Below are 24406 nucleotides of genomic sequence, written 5' to 3'. Positions count from 1 at the left end.
CTGGATCAAAGGGTATGCACAGTTTGATAACTTTTGGGGCAGAGTTCCAAATTGCTCTTCAGAATGGCTGGATTCTTTCACAACTCCACCAACAATGTATCAGTGTCCCAGTTTTCCCACATCCCCTCCAACATTCATCATTATTTGTTCCTGTCATCTTAGCCAATCTGACAGGTGTATAGTGGTATCTCAGAGTTGTCTTAATTTGCATTTCTCTGATCAGTAATGATTTGGAACACTCATATGAGTGGATATAGTTTCAATTTCATCATCTGAGAATTGTCTGTGATGAACAGTGATTTCAAAGAGGAGCTTGGCTGGGGTCATTAAAAGAACTTTGCTGGTCTGTAGAACTAGGAAAACTATGTACATAAGGACTACAACAATATAAATGAAAAGAAGAGCAATAGCAAAACATTTGAAATGATAATATCCAAGCTTGTTTTCACAGAAAAGATGTGAGAAAGCACCTCCTTCTCACCCCTCCCTTCCTGGGCAGAGATGGGAGATTCTGGGTATGGAATGCAGAAGACAATATTAGAATTTTTGGAGGCATTGGTTCCTTTTGATGAATTGTTTTATTTGTTTCCCATTCTTTGTTATAAGGAATGGTCCAGTAATAGGGGAAGAGAAGGAGGTATACAGTGGGAAATAGAAGTGATATAAAGACAAAAAAATAACAATATAAATTTATTTTTTAAAACATCTTAAATTCCCAAAGGCTTAGTTAGCTCTCTTTCCTCCACCCAGTAGATCCTTAAAACATGTCTGTTCGAATTGAATGAAGCTATAGCAGTGAAGGTCTGCCTGGAATCAGTTGTGCTTTCCAGCTCTATAGGAAACTAAGAGAAAGAGGGAGAGGATGTACACATTAGGTACAAGATGAGAAGAAAGGACTAGCTGATTTTTTGGTTTTCTTCTTCCTCTAAATCTGTGTTCTCTCCATTCACATTGGAAATAAGCTTTCCATCACAAAATGGTGGGAAGCAGCATAATACGGAGCATCTGATTTGCAATTAGAGGACCTGATTCCAATCTAAACTTGCCCATTGGACCATATAATCTTGGACACTTGCTTTTTCTGGGCCTCAGTTTTCTCATCTGTAAAATGACTAATTGGTCTTTAAGGCCTCTCTCCCAGCTTTAAATGCTATGATCCTAAATTCAAATGTTAATCCTTCTACTTATCACCTATACTTGGAGAATCACTGAAGCACTTTAGCTCTCAGATTCTTCATATGTAAATAAGTATTTTTTATCATTTTATTTTATCTTCTCAATTTACATGTAAACAAAAAATTTTAACATTTGTTTTTTAAATTTTGAGTTCCAAATTCTCTCATTCTCTTTTCTCTCTTCTTTTGAGAAGGTAAGCATGAAATTAAGACAACTCTGGAATACCACTACATACCTCTCAGATTGTCTAAGATGACAGGAAAAGATAATGATGAATATTGGAAGGGATGTGGGAAAACTGGGACACTAATACATTATTGGTGGAGTTGTGAACTGATTCAACCATTCTGGAGAGCAATTTGGAACTATACCCAAAGAACTATAAAAAAAAAAAAAAAAAAAAAGCATATCCTTTGATCTAGCAGTGCTTCTACTGGGTTTATATCCCAAATAGATCTTAAAGGAGGGAAAGGGACCCACATGTGCAAAAATGTTTGTGGCAGCCATTTTTGTAGTGGCAAACTGAGTGGATGCCCATCGATTGGAGAATGGCTGAATAAATTGTAGTATATTAATATTATGGAATATAATTTTTCTGTAAGAAACAATCAGCAGGATGAATACAGAGAGGCTTGGAGAGATTTATATGAACTGATGCTAAGTGAAATGAACAGAACCAGGAGATCATTGTACATGGCAACAAGATTATACAATGATCAATTCTGATGGATAAGGCTCTTTTCAACAGTGAGATGATTCAGGCCAGTTCTAATGACCTTGTGTTGGAGAAAGCCATCTGCACCCAGAGAGGACGGTGGGAATTGAATATGGATCACAACATAGCATTTTCACTCTTTTTGTTGTTTGCTTTTTTTTTTTTAATCTATTTTTTCTTGTGCAGTATGATAATTGTATAAATATATATATACATATATTAGATTTAACATAAAAAAGAAGGTAAGCATGGAGTAGCTAGATGGCATAGTGGATAGAGCACTGGCCCTAGAATCAGGAGGATCTGAGTTCAAATCCAGCCTCAGACACTTAGCACTTATTAGCTGTGTGATGCTGGACAATTCACTTAACACTAATTGCCCAAAACAAAGCAAGCAATTTGATATAGATTATACATATATAGTCACTCAGACATTTCCATATTAGTCATGTTGCGGAAAAAAGAACACCCAAGAATAATAAAATAAAATAAGGTGTGTTTCAATCTGCATTTAGATGTCATTAGTTCTTTCTCTGGAGGTGGATAAGTATCATTCATCATTAACTCCTTCAAAATTCTCTTGGATCATTGAATTGCTGAGAATAGTGAATTCATCCCTTCAATGTCCTATTTTTCACCACCACTAAAAGATCTGCTGTAAATATTTTTTGTATATGTAAATCCTTTCCCCTTTTTCTTTGATCTTTTAAAAGTATACACTGAATAGTGGTATTGCCAGTTAAAGGATATGCCCAGTTTTATAGCTCTTTTAGTATAGTTCCAAATTGTTTTCCAGAATGGTTGGGTCAGTTCATTAGTGTCTTGATTTTTCTATATCCTTTCCAATATTTTCATTTTCATTTTCTGTCACATTAGCCAATTTAATAGGTGTGAAGTGGTTTCAGAGTTCTTTTAATTTGCCTATCTTTAATCAGTAGTGATTTAAAACATTTTTTTCATGTGATAATTGATAATTTTGATTTCTTCTTCTGGAAACTACTTGTTCATATCCTTTGACCATTTATCAGTTGGGCAATGTTTTGCATTCTAATTTGACTCCATTCTCTCTATATTTCAGAAATGAGATTTTTTGAGACAGAAATTTGCTCTCTCCCCAACTGCCTGTTTTCCTTCTAATAGTGGCTACATTTTTTGCCTGTGTGTAAACTCCTTTTATTTGTACAAAACATTTTTAATTTTATGTAATCAAAATTATCCATTTTATATTCTGTAATGCTTTCTATCTTATTTGGTCATAAATTCTTCATTTATCCAAAAATACGGAGGGTAAACTATTTAACACTCCCCTAATTTGCTTATGCTATCATCCCTTATATCTAAATCAAATACCCATTTTTACCTTATTTTGGTAAGTGGCATTATGAGATGTTGATTTATCCTTACTTTCTGTCAAATTACTTTTCCAGTTTTCCCAGAAGTTTTTATTAAATAGTGAATTCTTGTCCTAAAAACTTGGATCTTTGGAATTGTCAAATACTGGATTTACTACTGTGTATTGTGTACCTAATCTATTCCACTGATCTATCACTCTGTTTCTTAGGCAGTACCAGATTGTTTTGATGATTGCCACTTTGTAATACAGTAAGAGATCTGGTACTGTTAAGCCATTTTATTTCACCTTTTTTTTTTTCCCCCAATGATTCCCTTTAATATTCTTAATATTTTTTTCTTCCAGATGAATTTTTAAATTATTTTTTCCAGCTCTATAAAAATGATTTCTTTGGCACTGAGTAAATTAATTTAGGTAAGTTTGTCATTTTTATATATTGGCTCAGTCTATCCATGAAAAAAAATTAATATTTTTTTTCAATGATTTAGATCTGATTTTATATGTGTGAAATTGTTTTGTAGTTGTGTTCATATAATTCCTGGCTTTGTCTTGACAGGTAGATTCTCAAGTATTTTATATCAATGGCAGGTATTTTAAATGGAATTTCTCTTTCTATCTTTGTTGGTATTATCTAGAAATAGCCACACTTTATGTGGTTGCTTTTTCATATCCTGGGACTTTGCTGAGTTGGGAATTATTAAATGAGGATTTTTGACTACACGACTCTTAAGGTCACTTCTACCTCTGAGTTCCTGATGTGGTGCTAACCAGCGGAGGAAGGAAATAACAGAGACCCACTGGTCATCCTGGCGGAGGGGAAGGAGGGGGTTAATGGAGGCTGGGCTAGCGGAGAAGGAGGGGTTAATCCAGGGACTCTAAAGACCAAACCTTTCCTGCTGGGAGGAGGAGAGTAGGGGATGGGTTACTTTCTGCCTCAGTTACTTCTGTCCTTCCAGTCTGCCTGAGTTTGTGCGTGCTCTCTTGTTTCACTTCTGATCTTCTGAGAGGTGAGTATCACACCCTTCCCACCATTCCCTTGGGGCAGGAGAGCTACTGGACATTGTCTTCGGGAGGTGCGTCGGCAGCGGGCATCCTGAGGTCCGGATGCTGGAAAGAACTGGGGACCCTCCGATAACCCCTGTTGCGAGTTGTCTGCGGCTGGCTCGGAGAAGCGAAGGGAGTAGCTGGGAGGAGAGGGGTGGGCAGCGAAGTATTTTGGGTCCTGTGATTAGAAAAAGCCAGTAGTTTGGCGCTTTTTATAGCTCACTACTTGAAGCTTAGACGTTCACTGGGGAGGGGTGGGAAGGGGAAAGGGTGGGTACAGGCTTGCCCTGGCCAAGTACCTGGGTCTATGCCCCCTGGCCCCTTTAGGGCCCGCGAAGGTCAGGGTTGGGGGTAGATTTGTTGGGTTCCCTTTTGGTACTGAACTGGGTCTCGAAGTGCACCCCCTCCCTCATTCCGACCCCCGTCCCTGTGGGTTTGAAGTGCATTCTTTCTGATACCGGGGAAGTCTGAGACAGCTGAACTAAGAGGACTTAACATCTGACCCCACTTCAGTCCGTTGCCTCCCCCAACCACTTGACTCTCTGCCCCCCCTAGTCTGTGTTTCTTTGTCTCCTCTCTATTTATGTGTCCGCCCTCTTCCCTCCCCTGCCTCCGCCCCCCTCCTCTCCTGTTGGGGTCAGGGGCTGGGAGCTTTGAAGAGAGAAAGATGGGGCAGCTGGACGGGTGCTTATGGAAGGGGACACTCTCCCCATATGCCCTGGTTGGGGTACATTCTCTTTTTCTTCTGCCTGCCTGCCAATATGTCCTTTGCTGCCCTCTCCCTATGCCCCACTCAGAGGTCTCATCTGTTTCCTCCTCCTCCTCTTTCTCCTCCCCAAGCTGGTGGTAAAGGGGCAGGATATGAGGATTGGAGCCATGTGGGTGGCCGGGTCCCTGTCCTACTTGGAAGCCCTGGGGGCTACTTCTGGACCTGTCAGGAGTTGATTTACAGCCCCTCTTGCCCAGCTGCCCTCCCTCTGCAGAAGCCCAATGGAGAGTGGGGTGGCTGGGAGGTCAGGTTAGGGGGTCACAGGGGTTCTGTAGTTCTCAGAGACGCAGCATGCCCTGAATACAAAGCTCTGGAGTGGAAAGATGAGTGACCACTTCCTGATAGATATTTAGGGTCACCACGGGGCTGCTAGCCCAACAGATCCAGAAAGGGGAAAATGAGTTACTGCAGTAGGGATGAATATTGGAGGGAGAGGTGGGGGGAGCCAGGGTAGTAGGGAGAGTTTGGGAATTGTAGGATTTAGAATTAGAGAGGATCAAGAAAATGAGAAAAATAAAAAACAGACAAGAGAAGAGACATACTTCCAACAGGAAAGAAATATGAGATATAACGTCTAAACAGGAAAGCCGGAGTGAGAAAGAATGAGGAGTCTGTCTGGAGGCAGGGGACTGTATGAGTTGACCCTGGTGAACTGCTCCCCTCCCCTCCTTTAAATGTCCAGGAAGGGCCTGGGCAGGTCCTGGCCAGCTATGATTACTAGAGGCTCCCGCCCTGTGGTTACATCCTGGACCTCAGTGGAGGCGGGAGGCAGGAGGGGCCGGCTGGGAGGGTGGCTGGGCCCGGGAGCCCCGAGTGGACAGCTTTGTCTTGGCCTCTGAAGTTTTGAGGCTGGAAAGAGGTATTTTTTCCGGTTGGAGCCACTTTCGGGATTTGGGCTGGGTGAGGCCTTGGAAGATGGGAGCTGTCTCTTTTTATTCCTGCTGAGCTCCCACCCAGCTCAGGAATGTGCCCCCCCCATGGCCCTGCTTGGTATGGGGTGACTGGGAAGACTTGGGGGTGTAGATCTCTAGTCACCTGACCCAGGATCAATTCCTGGTCACTCTGGCCCCTTCAGCCACAGCCAAACTTGGAAAAAACCAGGTTCAGACCTTGGCTTTGCCGCAGATTAACTCAATGACCTTGGGCACAGTCATTTGGTTTCAGTTAAATGAGGAGATGGCCCCTGAGTGCCTTCATGCCTCCCCAGGATGCTTTTTTTAGGAAGCTCCACTCTTAGAAAGAAGGCAGGTGTAGCTGGTATTGGTTGATAATTTTTTTCTCTTTCCTCCAGGCCTTACCTAGGGCACGGCTAGTCTCTGGTGGCCCATGGGGTATTGCTCAACCCTGCCCTGCTGAGATGCATCCCTCTTCACTGGCTTCCCCAGCCTCCACCCGGAGGCCCAGCGCTGTAGAGAGGCTAGAGGCGGACAAGGCCAAATATGTCAAGACCCAGCAGGTGATTGCCCGGCGCCAGGAGCCAGCCCTTCTGGGAGGAACGGGCCCCCTGACCCCTCACTCCTGCAATGAGCTGGAGGCCCCAACCTCTCCCAGGCCTCTTGGGCCAGCCCGAAGAGGCAGCGGCAAGCGGCTTCTGAGACCTGATTCACTTATCATCTATCGGCAGAAACGGGACTGTAAGGCAGTAAACAAGGAGAATGCCAAGGGGCAGAGCCTGGTGCGACGCCTCTTCCAGGGAGGCCCCCAGGATCCTGCCGGAACCCCCAGCCCAGTGGAGCGTGTGGCCTCAGTTCCCCGAGCAGGATGGGCCCCAGCTGGGAAGGGTCCAGGAGCCTCCCAGCCTACATCTCCTGAGTCGGGCAAGAGAGCCCTCTGTCCCACATGCTCCCTGCCCCTGTCTGAGAAAGAACGTTTCTTCAATTACTGTGGGTTGGAGCGGGCCCTGGTGGAGGTGCTGGGTGCTGAGAGGTTCTCACCTAAGACCTGGGAGACAGATGCCAGCCCTCCACCGGGCAGGCCCAGTTCTGAGGGTGGCAGCGAGTGGGATTCAAGTGGGGGAGATGGTGGCGGTGGAGACTCTGAGGTGGGCACTTCGAGAGATGGGCAACCCCCTGTATCTGTGGTGGAACGAAACGCCAGGGTCATCAAGTGGCTCTATGGGTGCCAGCGGGCTCAGGCACCTCCCCTAGAGTCAGAAGTGTGAAGGGACAGTGGGTATAGGAGCTGGGCTCTTCCCTGCCTATTAGGATGGCAAAGACCCCAGGGGTCATAGAGGGAGCAAGTCATTGTCTGTGGGAAAGCACTGATGTTCCAGGCCTGATGCTCTGGCTGAGGGGGCAGGACCCAGGTTGGAGTAATTGGGGAGAGGGAGGGTAACCCCATGGCCTCTGTGGAGGCTTGGTCTGAGGAGTGGGTCTGGGAGGTATGTTGGGATATTGGGGCTGTGTCCTGGAGACATGCTAAATAAAGTAGATTTTATTTAAGTCTGGTTCTATATTGGGATGGATGGAGGATGTTGAGTGAGAAAGTAGCTGCTGAGGATCCTCGTATTCATTTCTGATGGACTCAGGAAGGGCTCTTAGAGAATCATGATAATAATGATGGTGATATAGATAACATTTATATATTGAATTAAGGTTCCAAAGTGCCGCACATAAATAATCTCACTCTATACCTAGAGATGGCTGCTATTGTTATTTGCCTTTCTAGCCTGGGCTCACGGTGGGATGGGAAAATGAAGTAAAAGGGGATCAGTGGCCAGCTTTTCCCATATCCTCTTCCTGAAGTCTCTTATTGCACACTCTTATTGCGCCCTATCTGGGAGGGAGTTTGTTCCAGGAGTTTGAGGAGGCGTAAGGTCAAGAACGGAGAAAGTATCTTCATGGGGCAGGCGTGATATGGGCACCCACCTTCCCCAGCCCTAGGTCTCTGTCCCCTTGTACCGGGACCCATGGCTGTGAGGGACAGAGAAGCACGGGGACAGCAGGAGCTCTTGGTCCTAGAGGGCCCTCTGAGAGGGGGTGGGCATCTAATCTCCTTTGGGGATGGCTTTGCTACGCATCTCAGCCAATTTGTTGGTGAGGAAGCCCCACTTGAAGCCAGCGGCTGGGTCCGGCTCAGCGCGGTCATCCGCTCCATCCTCCTGGTCTGGCTCAGCAGCCCCTTGATCCCCAAGCATGGCCTCAGCCGCTGCCTGGGCCTCCTGTGGAGGCTGCTGCTGCTGTTGCTGCTGCTGCCATCTGCTGGCGAAGGCGTCCCAGAAGCCTGGCCCCTTTGGGGCCTCCTCCATGGGGGCGGCGCTGCCAAGGGGCTGTATGGGAGAGAAGGGGTGTGTGAGTGAGATGGAATCTGCCAAGGGGAGAAGGGAAAGAGCAAAGAGAAGTAAAGAAGTAAAGGATATTAGGTTTGGAGCAGAAGGGACTTTATTTTGCAGAGGAAAAATCTGTGAGCCAGTCATTAACTTTCATTGCCCAAGACCAATAACTAGGAAATGTCTTGAGGCAGCATTTGGAATCCAGGTCTTCCTAACTCCAGGCCCAAGTTTCTATTCCTTTGGGGTGGGGGTTGAACTAAGCGGTCACTAAGATCCCTTCCAACTCAAAGTCTGATTTTGTAATGGGGAGTAAGTATGAGAGAAGAGAGATGGAAGTGGCAAGGGAAAAGGGGGGCTTTGAGGAGAGAGGAGGGGAGGGGAGTATGTGCAAGGATGGTGGGTATTAGGACACATGTAGGGGAGGGCCCTGGAGATGTATATGTTGTGGATGGGGAAGAGAATGCATTAGCTTTAGAGAAAAAGAGTATTTGTTCATTGAAGACAAATAGGGAGGGATCTGAAAAGGGGAGAGATGGAGATGGAGGGGGGGAGGGGGGAACTCAGATGAGGTTGTAGAGATAGAGGAGGAAAGATGTGGAGGAGGGGGGAGTCTGTGTCCAAGGAGAGACAGATGTGGACAGGGTCATCCAGTGGAAAGGATGGGCAGAAGGCTAGGAAGTCAAGAGCTCAGGTAGATGAATTGATCCTGTTTCCAAGGATCAATTCCTATTAGGAAAGAAGGTCACTAAAAGATCATCTATTCTATCCTTTGTCCCTGGACTTGGTAGCACTTTTCCAGGTGATTGAGGGAAGAGGTTGCCCAGCTAGGCTTTGGCAGGTCAACCCTCCACAAGGTCAAGCAGCAGAGCAACCTCCTCCAGAGCAGCCATCAACTTGTTCCCTGGAGGGAGAATAATACCTTCACTCAGGCTTGGACTAGGCCCCAGACACAGGCACAGAGACCCAAAGCCAGACTCAGGCTGTACTTGGAAAGGACAATGAGGGAAGAAGCTGAGCTGCAGATACCAAAGGCCCCTTCCCTTCTCCCCACCCCCAGCCTGAGGTTAGCAGGAGCCATGTGTCTTGGACATCCACCCGCTTCCCAATCCCTTCCTACTGGTCAGCACAGGGTTCTGAAGGCAGGAGCTTATCCTCATCTTCTTTGTTGAACAAGGATGACATTGTCCTCCAGCCTTTCACCCCAGCACCTTGGACCTGGGGCACAAGAGCAGAGTCATTGATAGGGGTACCAGTCACAGGTAACCTCCCCACCCAAAAATAGAGAACCTCTTCTTTTTCCTTTCCTTCCCTTTTCTTCCCTTCCTTTTTTATCCCTTCCATTCCCCACCCCTCTTTCCTTCCCTTCCCATCCCCTTGCCTTGCCTTCCTTTCGTCCCCCTGGGTGGAAAGATGCCCTGTTCCCTGCGCCGGGCAGTCTTACCCTTCGGGCCAGCTGAGACATGGGATTGCTGGCCTCCTCTGTCAGCTGCACATCTTCCTGCTCTGCTAGCACTGGACTCTCTGTCTGTGACACAAGCCCCAAGCCCAGCTGTGAGAGAGGCACACACACAGACATCCCCATCTCCTTCCTCATCCTCCTCTTACACATGATCTTACCTCTAGAATCACATTTCTTTCCTCTCTCTGTATCTCTCTCTCTCTGTCTCTCTCTGTCTCTCTTTGTCTGTCTGTCTGTCTGTCTGTCTGTCTGTCTCTCTCTCTCTCTCTCTCTCTCTCTCTCTCTCTCTCTCCTCTGTCTGTCTCTCTCTGTCTCCGTGTCTGTCTGTCTGTGTATGTGTGTGTCTCTCTCTCCCTCCCTCTCTGTCTGTCTCTCTGTCTCCTCTCCCTCTCTCTCTCCTTCCACACACACATACATGCGCGCGCACACAGACACACACACATCCTGCCCACCCAATCGGTCCCCTCATATTTATTTCTCTCTCCTACACATAATTCCATCTTCCCTTCCCTTCCCATGATCTCATCTCTTCTCTTCCCTCATGTACAAATACACAGACTACCCCCTTCAACCCACACCTGTCTCCCTCCAGATCTACCCCATTCTGCTGCATTGTATACATACATATATATATATATATATATATATATATATATATATATATCACACACATATATATATATATATGTATATACACACACACATACACACTGAGAATGTCCCAAATATCTTAGTGTGACTTTAAGCTTTAATAAGCTCAAGGCCTTTGCAACAAAGACCCTGTGTATCTAGTTTGTACAGAGTTGTTTGCATGTTGTCTCCTCTATTAGACTGAGAACTTGAGGGACTAACTTTGTATAACACCTGACACATATTTTCTCGTGTGTATGACCCTTCATGACCCCCCTTTGGGGGTTTCTTGGCAAACATATTGAAGCAGTTTGCCATTTCTTCCTCCAGCTCATTTTACAGATGAGGAAACCGAGGCAAGCAGGGTAAAGTGACTTGCCCAGGCTTACACAGCTGGTAAGTGTCTGAGGCCACATTTGAACTCAGGTGTCCTGTCTCTAGACTCTATCCCCTGAGCCACATTGTTACCTGACATAGTAAATGCTTAATAAATGCTGATTAGGCATCTGACTGACTGTACCTACCCAGCTACCCATACCTGTCAATGTGAGAGCCTGTGCATGTGAGAGCACCAGGGTTCGGTAGAACAAGCTCTGCCCACCTGCTGTGTGAAGTCTCATCTCTATGGGCCTTCACTTTCTCATCTGCAAATGAGGGATTTATATTTTCCAAATTCCTTTCTAGCTCTCATCATCTGTGCTTCTATATACTTCATATAAAGTGGGGGGAAAGTGCAGGAATCATTTAATCGTATTATTTTATAGATTTATCCAAAGTCACAAACCAGTATGAGAGAGAACTCTAGAACCCAAGTTTTTTTGCTTTTGAATTCAGTGCTCCCTCCACAGCACCCAACTGTGTGTTTATGGGCAGGCTTTCCCTTCACTCACTGGCAATCAGCTCACACAGACCCCTGCTGAGCTCAGGCCCCAGACAAATTCAAAGAGTTTCCTAATGATGATGACTATTCCTTCCCCATTGCAGGCTAGTAGCCCCTTTTCCCCCAGGATCTCTTTATGCTCTCTAGGCAAAGTCAAGCATGTTGGTGGACCCCTTCCCCTAGAAGCATTCTTGACAAGGCAGGATTTATGGGAGCCTTGGACAAAAGTCACAGGGGTGGAGCAGGCAGGAATGGGTTGTTAGAAGGAGTGTCTACAACGGGAATAATACGTCTGGGAAGGACTGGAGTATCCCATCTCTGATGTCAAGACAAAGAGTCTGGGTCAGAATTGATTAGAAACTCTAAAGGTACATTGGCCTCTATGTCCCCAGCTGGTGTTCTTCCAAGTCAAATCTGGCACCCATCCCAACCTCCCCTGGGAAGATATCTGTCTCCCTGAAGCCTAAGGGCCCTCTCTCCCTGCCCTTCCCCTTCCCTTTCTTATCTTCTCCATCCATGCCTTTCTCCCTATTTCCTGCTTTCCCTTCCCTATTGTCCTATCTTGTTCCTATTTCCTTTCCCTAGTTTCCTTCTTTCCCTTTCTCAATGCCTTTTGTTATAAAATGTCAGAGCTGTAGGGGCCTTAGAACATGAAATATCAGAACTGCGAAGAGACCTTAGAACATGGCAGATAAGAGCTGGAAAGAGACCTTAGAACATAGAATTCAGAGTTAGAAGGACCTTAAAACACAGAATGTCAAAGCTAGAATGGACCAGAGAACAATTCTAAAGATCTGAGAAATTCTCTAACTCAGAATTTCTGATCTCAGGACCCCTTTGCTGTTCTTAAAAAATATTGTGGATTGCATCCCCCTCAAATAATTTTTGTTTGTGTGGATTGTATTGATATTTCCCATATTGGAAATTAAAACATGTTTGTTTTATAAAAATCATCTCAACTTTGTAGATCTCCCAAAAAGGTCTTGGAGACCTCCAAAAGTCTCCCACACTTTAAGAAATTCTGATGTAATAGAACAGTTCTCACTTTTTTGATGTAGCACAATACCTGGCAATATTAGGCACTTAATACTATTATTATTATTATTATTATTATTATTATTATTATTATTATTTACTGAGTCAGAGACAGCCTGATTTGCTTCAGATCTCACAGCAAGTGAGGAGTAGCCCAGCCAGGAACCCAATCCCAGCCCCTGAAATGCCAGTCCATTGCCCTTTCCACACCACCATCAGCTTCCTTTTCCTCTTTTTCCTCCCCCCCCCCCTCCTATTGCCCTTGCCCTCTCTCTAGACTGTGCCACCTTTTAGGCTCACCCACCTCTTCTGATAGCTCTTCCCCAGACTCTCCGCCCAGGGTCTGCAGCACTTTTGACTTGTAGGTCTTCCAAAAGGCCTGGTTCATGGCTGTAGGAGCACTGTCCAGGGCTCGGGGCAAGCGATGACTCAGTGGGTACCAGTGCCCATCTCACAAGGCCACTTGACTGGGCCTGGCTCTTGCCCTCTGGGATCAGATGACCTCATTAAAGATAAACCAGCTTTCCCTGCCTGGCCCAGTGCCGTGGAGTGGGAATCTGATCTGGGTGGAGATAGGGACCCCCATCTTCCTTCTGCTCATCTGTGGAAGCTGTAGGTCCCAAGATGACTGGAAGCTTCTAGTCATCTCCCTGGGATGAGACAGGAAGGGTTCAGGAGAAACTTTCCCCCAGTCCTTCTCATCTCATTACTCTCCAGCCTTAGGATAAGTATTCCCCAATTCAATTGCAAGTCCTCTTTAAAAAATCCAACCTGCTGGTCATTGGGCATACTTTTTTCATTCCCAGTGAGGTCCTGTCTATTGCCCCTGCTTAGCCATAAGGACCTGGCTAATATTTGATGATCAGGGTCCTAGGCAGGCCCCTCAGCCCCTGGAGCCACCAATGCCCTAGTCTCATATTTCACAGCATTGTCTGGATCCGTAACTGATTCCCCCTTCCTAGAGTGGGGACACTCAGCCCTGTGACCCTGTCTCCTGGCAACCAGCTCCAAATAGCCCAAGTCTCTGAATTATTTCTGAGTCCCTGACTGCCACTCACTCCAGCTTTGGTTTCTCCCCTTTTAAGAGGAATTAGGCCCTGGGGACACGGAGCTGGAGCTAGATCGAGGCTCCTTTCCCTTGCTTCCTACCTCATCTTCTCCTCCCCAAATCTTTGCCTATTAGGCTGGGACTGATATAAGGGGCAGGTCTCAGCCCTAAAAACATTTATTCCCTGGAGCTTCAGGGAGGGATTCTCCCATGAGAATTCTCCTCCCCCTTGTCCTGATTGAGACCAAAGTCACCCTCCCCCACATCCCATTTGCCATAAGCATCTCAGGGGTTTCATCCCTGTGTGCTATTAGTCTTCAACTCCTACACACGTGTAAAACAGAAGAATGAGACAATATGGGCTCATGGGAAAAACCCCCAGGGAGCTTCATGGACTTCAAGCTTCTCATTGCCTGGATGGTGTCCTATTTAATGCAATAAAACCTGAATTAAGCACCTGAGACTGCATTACCAAGGCGGGATGCTCAGAACTAGACGGGGAACCATCCAGGTCTTTCTTTTAAGGATGTTATATAGTCTAACAACCCAACTTGGCAGGGGGGCCATCGTAACTAACTGCAATTTCCAGCTGTAATTAAGTGGGGAAGGGCTGAACAATCCTGCAATTCTCTGCCCTAGTTAAGATCACATCTTGAGTAACTTAAGCTATTTGAGAGACCTTGGCTTGGTTTGTATCTTTGTGTGTGTGTGTGTGTGTGTGTGTGTGTGTGAGAGAGAGAGAGAGAGAGAGAGAGAGAGAGAGAGAGAGAGAGAGAGAGAGAGAGAGACAGAGACAGACAGAGACAGAGACAGAGAGACAGAGAAAGACACAGAGACAGATAGACAGAGACAGAGAGAGACAATATGAGAGAATTTGAGAGTCAGCAGGGACCTTGGTGACCAGCCATCTAATCTAACCCAGGCCTACAAGAAATTCTCAGAACAATATACCCCACAAGTGGACTCCATCCTTTGCTCAGACCTCCAAAGTGAAGGAACCCACCTCTTCTCCAGGTGCTCTTAGGGATAAAGTCAATGTCATTTCAAGGGCTACACTGTACCAGTCAACAGGGCAGGGGCTTGGGTTTTGGTCTGGTTAGGAACTCTGTTCCCAGAAGCATTTGATAAGGCACAGACATTGGGAGTGGAAGCTCGGAGTGTTGGAGCGAGCTGCCCAGCGTCCCGCAGCTGAGACGTACACGAAGCAGGACTGAACTCCAGAACTCCCCTAGTGCTTAGCAAACAACGTTTACTAGGCATTTTTTTTTTTATTCATTGATTCTTTCATTCAATTCTGACCGCAAGCACAGTTCTTGATACAGAATGTCATTATGTTTCTCCGTGTGTCTCTTATAAATAGCAAACTTTAATGTTATTGGCAGACTCTGGGCAGATTTTAGTCAGAACGTAGATCGGCTGGAACAGGGGCAGACTGGAGCAGCACTGGGGCCAATAAGGACTCTGCCTAGCTCAAGCCTATCTACAATATCTCTCACCCATTATAAAAATTAAAAACTCATGTTTATCCCCTTGGGATGCGCTTGGTATCTGAGCGGGCAATAGTGGTTAAAGGGCCGGATCCGGGAGATTCAAGTCCCAGCGAGCTACATTCTGGCCGCATGAACCTGCCTAGCTCAACCTCTCAGTTGCCCAGGAGACATTGCAGGGCATACGCCGATCTGCATTTCAGAGGGCGTTTCCTCCCCGGCTGACATTCTGTATGAGCTTTAAGGCTTTCACAGCTGTTGCCTCATTTGATCCACTCCACGTTTCTGGGAGACAGGAGCTCTTATTATCCCCATTTTACAGCTGAGGAAACTGAGCCTACTTCAGCCCCGCCCTCCGCTCAGCCACTAGAGGATTGTCCGAAAGCTCAAACTGACCAGACACCCGCTTTCCAAACACTCCCTCTTGCCTCCAGGAACGAATACGAAATGATCTCCTGGTTCCTCCCACCTCCCCAGCCCCCCCCAACTTTATTGCCCCCTCCGTGCTCCTCCATCACTAGTGCTGACCACCTGGCTGTTCCATGAACGTGACCTCCCCCCTTCCCTCTCACTGCAGAACTCCGTGGCTTCTTTCCCTCAAACTCGCCTTTCCCAACCCCCCTCTCTTCTAATCATCCCCCGTCAGACTGCACGTCGGGAGTCCGAAGGACCCGACGCTTCCGACTAGTCACTTAAGCCTCGCCTCCAAAACAAACAAAACTGTACCCGGGGGCCCTTTGTGTGCGCTTGCATGTAGGCTGCCCCCTAGCGCTCTGGGCGCCGCCCTTTGCCTCCCTTTTATTCCCAGGCTTAGCACAGAGCTGGCACACAGTAGGTGGTTCATGAATGTGGACTTTCTTTTTGTGTCCCTAGAGCTAAAAGCGGCGCCTCGCACACAGTAGTTGTTCAGTCGTGTCCAGTAGTCACAAACCCCCGGGCGTTCTCGGCAAAAGCGGTGGCTGCCGTTCCCTTCTCCGGCTCATGTGACAACTAAGGAAGGTCGCCAGCTGCGTCACTCGGCTGCCCCGCGCACAGTAGGCGCTTCATAAATGCTGCCCGGAGAAACGGCTGCAAGTAGGGGAAATAAGGCTCAGCATCGTTCCGTTAGGCCCCGAGGGCCGGGGGAGGCGTGGCGGGGGCGCGAGACGTGCGCAGGGACACGCTCCCCCTCCTTCCATTCTGCCCGAGAAGCCACTCAGCGCGGGAAGCGCGGATGGGGCGTTTGGGGACGGGGAACGAGACCCCGCCCGCTGCAGCGCCCCGCCGGTCCGCCGGAGGGCGCTCGAGCCGAGAGGCCAGCTGAGCCCCGCCCCAAGACGTCACCCACCCGGCCCGGAAGTCGGCTTCACGTGGACCCCGGCTGCCTCAAGCCCAGAGCCTTATCCCCGTAAAGCCATGGCCCGATCCCGGCGCACCGGCGCGCACCGCGCGCACTCCCTGGCTCGCCAGCTGAAGGCCAAGCGGCGGCGGCCAGACCTGGACGAGATCCACCGGGACCTGCGGCCCGACAGCGCAGCCCGCCGGCCCCAGCCCAACGCCGAGCCGGACCCCGACCTGCCCGGGGGAGGCAACCACCGCTGCCTGGCCTGCGCGTGAGCTCCGGGGGGCGGGGCTGGGAAGTGGGGACCTGGAAGATAAGAGACTGGGGCGGGGCGGGGGCGGGGATGGGGGGGGCCCTGAGTGGAGGCTGGGGGGCGGGGCTGGGGAGTGGGGGCCCTGTGTGCAGAGGCCGGGAGGTTAGGGAGTAGGGACCTGGAGGTGGAACTTCATAGATAGTTGGAAAATGGGAAACTAGCAGGTAGAGAGACATTCGGAAGTGAGGGTCTACGGGACAGAACCCGGTGAGACTAGGAAGTGGGGACCTCTGGAGAGGCTGAGGGGGCTGGGCGGGAGGAACTAGGGGGTGGAGACCGGACCCAGCCTCTCGGGACTGGGAAGCGGGGACTGGGGGGTAGAAGCCAGGGGGTGCGTAGGAACCCGGAAGTGGAAGTTCATAGAGAGTTGGAAAATAGGAAGCTAAGAGGTAGAGGCTGGGGGGCCTGGGAAGTGGGGACGAGGAGTTAGAGGCTCCAGGGATTAGGAAGTGGGGACCTCGTGAAGAAGTGGGGGTTGGGAAGTGGAGAACTTGGGGGCAGAGCTGAGGGCTGGGAAATGGGGCCCGGGGCCTAAAAGGTTGTGGGGTTGGGCGCATGTGGTCGTTGAGGAGCAGAGGACAAGGCTCTGGGAAACAGCTGGAGAAGTGGGGGTGGAGGCTCAGGCACTGGGTCCTAGGTCAGGGAGGAGAGGAGGCTAGGAGGTGAAAGGTCAGTTTTGAGGTCCTCAGTTCCCAGCGCTTCTGGGAGGATGAACAGGGAGGGGAAGGGCCTCACAGACACATCCCGCCCCCCCAGGAGATACTTCATTGACACGGCCAGCCTGAAGAATCATTTAAAATCCAAAGATCACAAAAAAAGGTGAGAGCGGGGTGGCTCCCTCTGTGGTCTCGTGTTCCCCTCCTCCCCTCCCCCACAGCATTTCTCCTTTCTCTCCAGACAGTCTCTCCCCCCGGCTCCCCTCCCTGGTCCCCTTTCCTGGCCCTCCTTTACCTCTGGTGCTTTTCTCCCCCAGGCTGAAGCAGCTGACAGTGGAGCCCTACAGTCAGGAAGAGGCGGAGCGGGCAGCAGGCATGGGGTCCTACGTGCCCCCCAGGTTGCTGGCAGTGCCCGCAGACGTATCCACGGACGCGGCTGCCATGGAGGTGGCTGGTTGATGCTGCTCGCGGGCGATGCTGGACTGGACTGGCTGGACTGTACCCCCCCCCCCCCATTCCCAGAGCAGTTCCTGCTCTTTCCCAATAAAGGAGCCGAGCTGCTCTGTCTCCCTCGGGTCTGACTTCCGTCGGAGGCGATGCTTGCCCCCCCCCAGAGCTCCTCTGCCCCATGTCTCTGTGCTTGCTCGCGGGGACCCTGCTGAACCCCCTCCCGCTCCCTCTGCCACGGACGCGCGTCACCAGACGGAGCCCCAGGCTTCTCCCTGCACCTCGCAGGTTTCCAGGTTTATTCCATCAGGGCTCCCACGTCTCCAGCCTAGGTCGGCATGGATGCTCCCGAGCCCCATCTTTTCTCCCTTGGCCTCCCAGCCTGCTGGGGCCGCCCTCCACTGGGAAGGGGGAGGGAAAGTGATAGCAAAGGCAGGAAGAGGGCTTCCTCTGGATTTTGGGTGAGACAGATACTGCCTCCAGACTTCCAGGGGCTGCCGGTCCTGTCATGGGGTCTTTGGGGACTTTCCTTGATATGCCAGCTGCCGGACGCTGTAGAAGGAGAGACCGAGGCCGAACACAGCGAGCAGCGTGGCCAAGGCACCCACCAGCTTGTTCCGGGGCTCTGCCGCCAGCTCCCCAGCCACTTGCATCTGGGTAATGGGGCAGAAAGGGAGCGGCGTTGGGAGGGGCCTTTTCCACCAAGGCCCCAGGGTGTTTTCTTCTGGCCTTGAGGATCCAGACTGGGGGTGTTGGGGGTGGGGGTGACTTATTGAAGGGCAGGGCTGAGTGGGAGATGCCAGTAACCCCACCCCTTCTTTCTGGGGCCCCCGAAGGGCAGGAGGATGGCCTCCGTCCCAGGGACATTCCATGCCGATGCTCTCTCGCATCAGTGCTGCAGGGCAAGCATGCGGGGCCCAGCTGCTCAGGCGGCTTGCAACGTGCCTGGCTGGCTCTACTGTGGCGGGCTGGGGCTGGAGGAGGAGGAGGGAGCCTGGCTGCTAGGGGGGAGAAGTTACCTCTAGCATTCGAAAGTAGCCGGGGGTCAGTCGTCCAAAGCGCATAGTTGGTCTAGGTCCGGGGAAAAAGATGGCTCTGATTTCTTGGTGGCCGTCCCGAGAGGCAGGAGGGGGATGAAAACCCTGCTGGCATTTCCAGTGTCACAGAGTAGAAATTGGGTCAGGAGGAGGGGGCAGTAATGCTTAGGGCTACCTCTTCCTAGATCCCCACTTCTCGCTCACCCCTTGCCCCCCCAAACTCAGGTGCGTGTGCACACAGTCTCTCCCGCTTTCTTCTCCTTGTTACTGGGTGCTCAGCTCTGTATCGTCCACCCCCCCCATACCCAATCCAGGAGAGCTCCTTTCATCTCCCCCAAACCAAGGGCATGGATGCCTAGAGAGGATGCTCACCTGCGGCTTTCCGCTCACGACTCCCAGGCAGCTGGGGCAGCAGCGAGTGCTTTAAATCTGGTCCCCTCCCCTTGCTGGGCCAGCTCGGGCGGCAGCTGTCAAGAGACATCAGCATCAGGCTGGAACCAGGCCTTTGTGCCCACCCCACTTCCTCTCGGGGAGGCGGGCACCTGGATCCAAGGCGGAAGGAGACCTCCCTCCCAGCAGGGGACGCTTCATCCGGGCCAGGGCTGGAGAGGGTCCCCTGCTGCTGCTGGGGCCGCTGTTCTGGACCTTCTCTGGGGTGGGGAGGAGGGGGGCAGTGGGACGTCCAAGCTCCCAAGAGGCTGCCAGCAGCGGCGCGGTGGCAGGAAGCTCAGGATGTGGAGTCAGGGCTTGACCTCGTCTGTGTGGGATGTAGACCCTCTGCTTGGTCTTTTTCTCTTCCTCTTCCCTTCCTTTCCCTCCATTCTTCTAACCTGGCAATCTGGCTTCTGACCTCGCCATCATTCAGCTGAACCTGCTGGCCCCACAGTTACCAGTCTTGCCCCATCCAGTGTCTATCTTAACCTCTGCTATTGCTCTTAATAGTGGCGATCACCTCCTTTGGACATTGTCTCCTCTAGGTTTTCATGCTGCTCTCTCCTGGTTCTTCCACACGTTTACTGGTTCTTCTCACCGTGCCCTCTAACTGTGGCTGTCCCCCATGCCCTGTCCTGAATCCTACTCTTGGTAATCTCCTTAGTTCTCGTGGATTATTATCTTTAGGGAGCCGATTCCCAGATTTATACATAGCTCTCTTCTCTCTGATGAACAAGTCACCAACGTCCTCTGGAGTAGCTTACATTCGATGTCCCATAAGCAGCTCAAACTCAACATTTCCAGAATAATTCCTCATCTTTCTCCATAAATCTTCCCCCATTTTAAATTTTTCCATCGACATCGTGGACACCTCTATCCTCCCAGTCAGAAATCTGTTATTCTCTACACTCTGTATACCAATCAGTCACCAAGTCTTGTTTCTACCTTTACTATGTCCCTTGAATATATCCCTTCCTTCCCACTCCCACTCACACAACTAAGCCTAAGTCCAGAACCTCAGCACCTCTCAATTGGACTCCTACAATAATCTTCAAAGAAGTTCCCACTTCAATCCCTTCTCTCCTCATCTCCCAACATTTCTCTTTTCTTTTTTTTTTAATTAAATCTTTTTATTTTCAAAATATATTCATGGATAATTTTAAACATTCACCCTTGCAAAACCCTGTGTTCCAAATTTTTTCTCTCCCACCCCCCTCTCCTAGATGGCAAGTAATGTAATATATGTTAAACATGTGCAATTCTTCTATACATATTTCCACAAATATGCTGCACAAGAAAAATCATATCCAAAAGGTAATAAAATGAGAAAGAAAAAAACAAGCAAGCAAACAACAAAAAAGGTGAAAATGCTGTCTTGTGATCCATATTCAATCCCTATAGTCCTCTCTCTGGATGCAGATGACTCTCCTCATCACAAGACCATTGGAACTGACCTCAATCATCTCCTTGTTGAAGAGCCACGTCCGTCAGAATTGATCATCATATAATTTTGCTGTGTTGTGTACAATGTGATTGTGCTCATTTCACTCAGCATCAGTTCATGTAAATGTCTCAGGGCTCTCTGAAGTCAACCTGCCAATTGTTTCTTTCAGAACAATAATATTCCATAACATTCATATCCCAGAACTTATTTAGCCATTCTCCAACTGATGAGGGCTGCCATGAATATTTTTGCACACGTGGTTCCTCTTCCCTCTTTTATGATCTTTTTGGGATGCAAGCCCACTAGAAACACTGCTGGGTGAAAGGGTATGCACAGTTTGATAACCCTTTCCCAACATTTTTCTAAAGCAAAGTACTTACTGTATTCAACTCAACCTCATCAGTGAGTTCTTACTTCCGGGATCAAATATAAAACCCCATAACTTGGGGCTCTTTCCCTTTCCAGCTTACACCTTCATTTTCTCTTTCTCCCCTCACTACAGATCCTGGTTATAGCTCTTGAACACTACTACATGTTCCCTCTTGGCCTTTGCATTGGCTGCGCCCCCTGTCCCCCTAGTCCCATGCCTGGTGTGCTCAGCCCCCTCACCTCTACTTCCTGGCTCCTCTGGCTTCCATCAAAGCTCAGCCCAAACTTCATCTCTCAGAGCCCTGTCCCAGTTCCCCTAGCTGCTAATGCTGTACCTTTTCAAATTATTTTCCAAATATTCCATATTTATCTTTTGTGTTGTCTCTGTTAGGATGTAAGCTATTTAAAAACTAGCACTGTGAGAGCAGTTTTTTGACTTTCTAACTCTAGCATTTAGTACAATTCCTAGCCCATAGTAAATGCGCGTTGACTGACTTCCAAATTTGTTTAATTCAACCTCATTTTACAAAAAAGGAAATAATACCAGAAAAGAGAAGGTCCTTGCCAACTGCCCCCTAAGTATTTGAACTCAGGCCCCTCAACCCCATTTTTCTTTAAGTCACAATCCCTCTCCCTTAATAAATGTTGAATTCCTTCCCAACTAGGTTGGTTAACTACAGGAACAGCCTTAGCTTTGGAGATTAGAGGAAATTCCCATTTTGGTCCTGGATGAGTTTATAGTTCTACTTGTGTTAATCCCATTCTAGGACTACAGAAACATACCCATTCTATGAAGGAGAAAACTGGGACCCCCAAAAGCAACATCATTTGCCAGGGATCAGAGGTTGGTATCTTCTGAATGCAACCTGAAGTCTTTCCTTCACCTGGATTGATCATAATCCAAGTCTGGTTTTTTTTTGGTCCATGTGAGGTCCACTTGTACCCCCTGGTGCCAAAGGAGGGAACAGCAGGAGCTCTTGAAAAAGTGGTTTTTTCAAGGCCCAGCTCAAGTATCCACTCCTTGAAAAGACAGTTCTTAATTGCTCCCCCTACCCCATATTTGGTATATGAAATTCTGTATATGTATTTATAATCCTGTATGTGTATATGTATTTGTATATAAGCCATTTAGAACAATTCCCCTTCTTTCCTCTTTTATAGACGAGGCCATCAGAATAAAGTGTGATTTGAATTCAGGAGCTCAGGGCTCATTCCACTGTAACCATAGCTGTTAGGTGCTTCTCTGGGGCCATGTTGGTTGTATGTATGTCACCCTACCTGGGCAATCTTAGTCTTTTTGTAAATCCTGGACATCCTAGAGAAGCAGAATGCATATTAAAAGCCTAAACAAGGATTACACAGGAAACCAGTTCTGAAATAATACGAATAACAAAATGTATGTGTGTGTGTGTATGTATATTCTGTGTGTGTGTGTGAATGAGTGAATGTATATATATATATATATATATATATATATATATATATATATAAATATATATATAAATATATATGAAGTATGTGTGTGTATAAATATATATGGAGTGTGTGTATATATATATATAAATAGATATGGAGTATGTATATATATATATATGGAGTATATATGTGTGTGTATAAATATATATGGAGTGTGTATATGGAGTATATATGTGTGTATAAATATATATGGAGTATGTGTGTATAAATATATATGGAGTGTGTATGTGTGTATATGTAAATATATATGGAGTATATGTGTATGCATACATAAATATATATGGAGTGTGTGTATATATAAATATATATGGAATATGTGTGTGTATATAAATGTATATGGAGTATGTGTGTGTATATATATATATATGGAGTATATGTGTATGTATATATAAATATAAATGGAGTGTGTGTATATATATAAATATATATGGAGTATGTATGTATATATATATATATGGAGTATGTGTGTGTATATATATATATTTATATATATGGAGCATATGTGTATGTATATATAAATATAAATGGAGTGTGTGTATATATAAATATATATGGAGTATGTGTGTATATATATGTGGAGTATATATGTGTATATATAAATATATATGGAGTGTGTGTATATATATAAATATATGGAGTATATGTGTGTGTATATAAATATATATGGAGTGTGTATATATATAAATATATATGGAGTATATATATATATATATACATATATATATAAATATATATGGAGTATATATATATATGTATATATATATACATATATATATAAATATATATGGAGTATATATATATATATATACATATATATATATATAAATATGGAGTGTGTGTATATATAAATATAAATGGAGTGTGTGTATATATAAATATATATGGAATATATGTATATATATATGTGTATATATAAATATAGAGAGAGTATATGTATATGGAATATATGTGTGTATATAGATATATATGGAGTATATATGTATGTATATATATGGAGCATGTATATATATAGAGTATGTGTGTGTATATATAAATATATGGAGTATATGTGTATGTATATATAAATAAATATGGAGTGTGTGTATTATATAAATATATATGGAGTGTGTGTGTGTATATATAAATATATATGGAGTGTGTGTATATATATAAATACATATGGAGTATATATGTGTGTATATAAATATATATGGAGTATGTGTGTATATAAATATATATGGAGTATATGTGTATGTATATATAAATATATGGAGTATATGTATATATATATATATAAATATATATGGAGTGTATATATATATATATAAATATATATGGAATATATGTGTGTATATAAATATATGGAGTATATGTGTATATATAAATATATATGGAGTGTGTATATATATAAATATATATGGAGTATGTGTGTGTGTATATATATAAATATATATGGAGTATGTGTGTGTGTATAAATATATATGGAGTGTGTGTGTATATATATATATATAAATATGGAGTGTGTGTATATATATAAATATATATGGAATATATGTGTGTATATATATGTATATGTATGTATATATAGAGAGAGTATGTAGGGGTATATATAAATATATATGGAGTGTGTATATATATATAAATATATATGGAATATGTGTGTGTATATAAATATATATGGAGTATGTGTGTATATATATATATATATATATATGTATGTATGTATGTATATATAGATTATGTGTGTGTATATATAAATATATATGGAGTGTGTGTATATATATAAATATATATGGAATATGTGTGTGTGTGTATATATATATATAAATACACACACACACACACACAGTCCAGGTTAAGAACCTTGGCCTTGATAGAATGTGCCATTGATAAGGTACCCCATTGGTGAATCGGACTGGTTTCATTTTTGTCGTGGTTTCTTGGGTTTAGGGACCACTTTTGGTTCCAGTCTATTTGTGATTCCCTTGCTGAGGGGAGCTGGCTGTAATAGGGAACCTCACCACTTCTAGAAGCCCTGTTCTGCATTTTACAGGTTTTAGGGAGTGA

At 46.5% G+C, this 24406-nt stretch overlaps 4 protein-coding genes across 5 annotated transcripts; 2 read left to right on the top strand and 2 right to left on the bottom strand.

The window, feature by feature from the left end:
- Positions 1 to 4129: 4129 nt before the first annotated feature.
- On the top strand, positions 4130 to 7496 carry FAM110D (family with sequence similarity 110 member D). Its single transcript, XM_074305758.1, has 2 exons — positions 4130 to 4249; positions 6347 to 7496. Exon 2 carries the CDS (start codon positions 6413 to 6415, stop codon positions 7214 to 7216), a length of 804 nt encoding a protein of 267 aa, XP_074161859.1. The 5' UTR covers positions 4130 to 4249; positions 6347 to 6412; the 3' UTR covers positions 7217 to 7496.
- Positions 7497 to 7960: 464 nt separating this feature from the next.
- On the bottom strand, positions 7961 to 13465 carry C3H1orf232 (chromosome 3 C1orf232 homolog). The gene is given in 5 exon segments (XM_074305759.1): positions 7961 to 8301; positions 8304 to 8323; positions 9444 to 9541; positions 9768 to 9851; positions 12635 to 13465. Coding segments are annotated over 5 exon segments (546 nt in total). The 5' UTR covers positions 12719 to 13465; the 3' UTR covers positions 7961 to 8041.
- Positions 13466 to 15925: 2460 nt separating this feature from the next.
- Positions 15926 to 17722, top strand: ZNF593 (zinc finger protein 593). The gene is made up of 3 exons (XM_074305755.1): positions 15926 to 16457; positions 17256 to 17318; positions 17473 to 17722. The coding sequence occupies exons 1-3, from the start codon at positions 16261 to 16263 to the stop codon at positions 17612 to 17614; spliced, it is 402 nt and encodes a 133-aa protein (XP_074161856.1). The 5' UTR covers positions 15926 to 16260; the 3' UTR covers positions 17615 to 17722.
- Positions 17723 to 18108: 386 nt separating this feature from the next.
- ZNF593OS (ZNF593 opposite strand) lies at positions 18109 to 19669 on the bottom strand. 2 transcript variants are annotated; one of them, XM_074305756.1, is made up of 4 exons: positions 19592 to 19669; positions 19012 to 19106; positions 18622 to 18747; positions 18109 to 18255 (listed from the first exon to the last, which is right to left on the bottom strand). In XM_074305756.1, the coding sequence occupies exons 3-4, from the start codon at positions 18664 to 18666 to the stop codon at positions 18109 to 18111; spliced, it is 192 nt and encodes a 63-aa protein (XP_074161857.1). In that variant the 5' UTR covers positions 18667 to 18747; positions 19012 to 19106; positions 19592 to 19669. The 2 variants fall into 2 exon arrangements, with proteins under 2 accessions (XP_074161857.1, XP_074161858.1); XM_074305757.1 differs by having other exon boundaries at positions 18622 to 18744.
- Between the last annotated feature and the right edge of the window lie 4737 nt (positions 19670 to 24406).

Source organism: Sminthopsis crassicaudata, chromosome 3, assembly GCF_048593235.1.
Source record: "Sminthopsis crassicaudata isolate SCR6 chromosome 3, ASM4859323v1, whole genome shotgun sequence".
Lineage (NCBI taxonomy): Eukaryota > Metazoa > Chordata > Mammalia > Dasyuromorphia > Dasyuridae > Sminthopsis > Sminthopsis crassicaudata.
Note: the sequence above shows the minus strand (reverse complement) of the source record. Positions and strands in the feature narration are given on the sequence as shown.

Excerpts from the sequence above, each read along its gene's own strand:
- FAM110D (XM_074305758.1), top strand. The coding sequence starts at position 6,413 with ATGCATCCCTCTTCACTGGCTTCCCCAGCCTCCACCCGGAGGCCCAGC.
- ZNF593 (XM_074305755.1), top strand. The coding sequence starts at position 16,261 with ATGGCCCGATCCCGGCGCACCGGCGCGCACCGCGCGCACTCCCTGGCT. Across the intron at positions 16,458-17,255 it reads CACCGCTGCCTGGCCTGCGC|GAGATACTTCATTGACACGG; the intron begins GTGAGCTCCGGG and ends CCGCCCCCCCAG. Across the intron at positions 17,319-17,472 it reads TCCAAAGATCACAAAAAAAG|GCTGAAGCAGCTGACAGTGG; the intron begins GTGAGAGCGGGG and ends TTTCTCCCCCAG.
- ZNF593OS (XM_074305756.1), bottom strand. The coding sequence starts at position 18,666 with ATGCGCTTTGGACGACTGACCCCCGGCTACTTTCGAATGCTAGAG. Across the intron at positions 18,256-18,621 it reads GCTACTTTCGAATGCTAGAG|ATGCAAGTGGCTGGGGAGCT; the intron begins GTAACTTCTCCC and ends CCCATTACCCAG.